Below are 2,406 nucleotides of genomic sequence, written 5' to 3'. Positions count from 1 at the left end.
AGACAGGGTTTCTCTGTATAGCCCTGGCTGTCCTGGAACTCACTTTGTAGACCAGGCTGTCCTCGAACTCAGAAATCTGCCTGCCTCTGCCTCCCGAGTGCTGGGATTAAAGGCGTACGCCACCAAGCCCGGCTTCTTCTGGGTTTTGTAAAGGCAGGATGAAGCAACTGCATCTCATAGACCCTTCACTACCCTACATCAGGGATCCTCTCCCACAGTAGCTTACACCAATGGACCCGAGTCCACCAGCCTCTTCCTTCCCACTCATGCTCTCCAGACCCCTCACTTTCCTTCAGCTCTAACAGTACTGGTAACCCCTACTCACACCATGCCAGCGGCTGCGCGGTCATTCGACAGAACATGTCCAGGAGGCCGACCTTTCCTCTGCACAGAGAAGAGCTGTCAGAGCCCTGACCTGTGGTAGCATCCCTGGTCTCGTCTGCTGGGGCTGGGCCAGTTAGTGGAGACGGTTGCCCAGAGAGAACAAATGACCTTGGGAGTGCCCCAGAAAGCAACCGTTTCTTTTCTTGCCACCCCATGCCTAGAAAAGCCCAAAGGTAATGAAAGCCGAGGTCTTCTTTTGGAACAGAAGGGCCCTTTCCCAGCTGGAAGGTCCAACAAGGACTTAGTTGCTTACCTTTTTGGGAATGGGGCTTCCTCGGTGGGACTCCTCTTCTGCTTGCCGGCCACGCTGTAGGAAAAGGGAAAGAGTCAGTGCAAGGCTAGCGCCTGGGAGCTGCAGTTTTAGAAGCTACAGTAAACAGGGACCTTGGACTCAAGCCTCTGGCCACCACCCGACCCAGGTCTCAGAAGTCTTGAATGGTGCACTTAGGCTGGCTCTAGGATGCTGTGTCATTTCCCGGGTCCACATATTCTACCTACCCCCCATTTGACTCCCCTCCTATGGGCCCAGGGCAGTGATTCTCTCTCACCTTAATCCCTGGAAGCTCATGGGCCAATCTGGGTATCACTTTCTCTCCATCGGAAAAGAGCAGCTTTGCCTGAAAGGGAGAGACCAGTGCTGCCAGTCAGTAGCTGGGTGGGGAAGGGCAGCAGTTTGTAAACACAACTTCAGAATGGGTTGGCTTTCCTGGAAGACACTCACATTTATGTTCAGAGATGAAAAAGCCAGAAAAATATCAGCACATACATCCATTTATAAAAAGTAGCTATGAAAGAAAGAGGAGCTGGTGAGACACCAAAGGCTGTGCTGTGCTCAGTGCATGTGAGGCTCTGAGCCTGGTTCGAAGCACAATAGCAAGCTCACATTAATCTCCGCACTTAGGATGCTCATGAGACTCTAGGGGAAAAAAAGGTGTGTGTGTGTGTGTACACGAATTCATGCTGTGGAGTGTGTGTGTAAGTCAGACCTGTCAGTTGTCTTTCCCATGTGTTGTCAGGCAAGCACCTTTAATTACTGTGCCATCTTGCCAACATGAATTTGAGAAAGGGTCTTTTCATGAAGCCAAGCTCAGCTAGGAATTGCTAGGGAGCCATGCTGGCATCTAACTTAAAACTGCTAATGCCTTGGGCTAGAGAGATGGCTCAGAGGTTAAGAGCACTGACTGCTCTCCCAAAGGTCCTGAGTTCGATTCCTAGCAACCACATGGTGGCTCACAACCATCTGTAATGGGATCTGATGCCCTATTTTGGTATGTCTGAAGACAGCTGCAGTGTACACATATAAAATAAATCTTCAAAACAAAACAAAAAGACAGGGTCTTGTCGTGTAGCTCAGGCTGGTCTAGACTTTACCATGTCTTCACCAGGCTGACCTCAATCTCACTGAGATACTCTTGTCGCTGTTTCACAAGCCCTGGGACTACACGTATATGCTACCACGCCTGGTATTCAAGTGTAGGTTTTGTGAGGAAGAATCCTTCCTGATATTTATGAATGTAACTGCAATGTAGTTAACATCTTGTATGTCTGTGTTGCCCATGCTGGGCTAAGTTTAAACACACTGTTCCATCCAAGGCCCCCAGCAAAGCACTGGTGGTAGGGAGTGGCTCTATTCCCATCTTCAGAGATGAGAACACCGAAGCTTAGAACTTATAGGAACTTGCTCTGGGCTTTACCTCACTCTGCTCTGAGGCCAAGTTCCACACTTGTGCTTCTCAGCAGTTCAGGTGCACAGCATGCTCGGGATCAGGAGAATGGAAGCAGGGGGCAATGAGCATAGTAGGTCATGCCTACTTAACTTTCTAAGAGAAGAATTATTACTAACACGTGCTTGTGGGTTGTAGCATACAGCTTCTACACACATGAGGGAGTCAGAGGCCGACTTTATGGGGTTGGCTCTCTGCCCTTTAGGTGGGCTTGGGCTAAACCTCAGGTTATCAGGCTTTTCTGACAAGCACTCTGCCTACTGAGCCATCTCTCCTGACCCTTCCTTTTTTTTTTTTT

The 2,406-nt window shown here is 49.6% G+C and overlaps 1 protein-coding gene across 1 annotated transcript in view; it reads right to left on the bottom strand.

Moving 5' to 3' along the window:
* Positions 1–2,406, bottom strand: part of Dnttip1 (deoxynucleotidyltransferase terminal interacting protein 1) — a 22,912-nt gene that overhangs the window by 9,726 nt on the left and 10,780 nt on the right. Inside the window, exons 5-7 of the mRNA XM_021193067.2 lie at positions 933–1,001; positions 638–691; positions 326–384 (exon numbers count right to left, since the gene is read on the bottom strand). Of these exons, the coding sequence (XP_021048726.1) occupies positions 326–384; positions 638–691; positions 933–1,001 (182 nt within the window). The remainder of the gene's footprint in view (positions 1–325; positions 385–637; positions 692–932; positions 1,002–2,406) is intronic.

The sequence above is a fragment of the Mus pahari genome, chromosome 3 (genome assembly GCF_900095145.1).
Source record: "Mus pahari chromosome 3, PAHARI_EIJ_v1.1, whole genome shotgun sequence".
Classification (NCBI taxonomy): Eukaryota; Metazoa; Chordata; class Mammalia; order Rodentia; family Muridae; genus Mus; species Mus pahari.
Note: the sequence above shows the minus strand (reverse complement) of the source record. Positions and strands in the feature narration are given on the sequence as shown.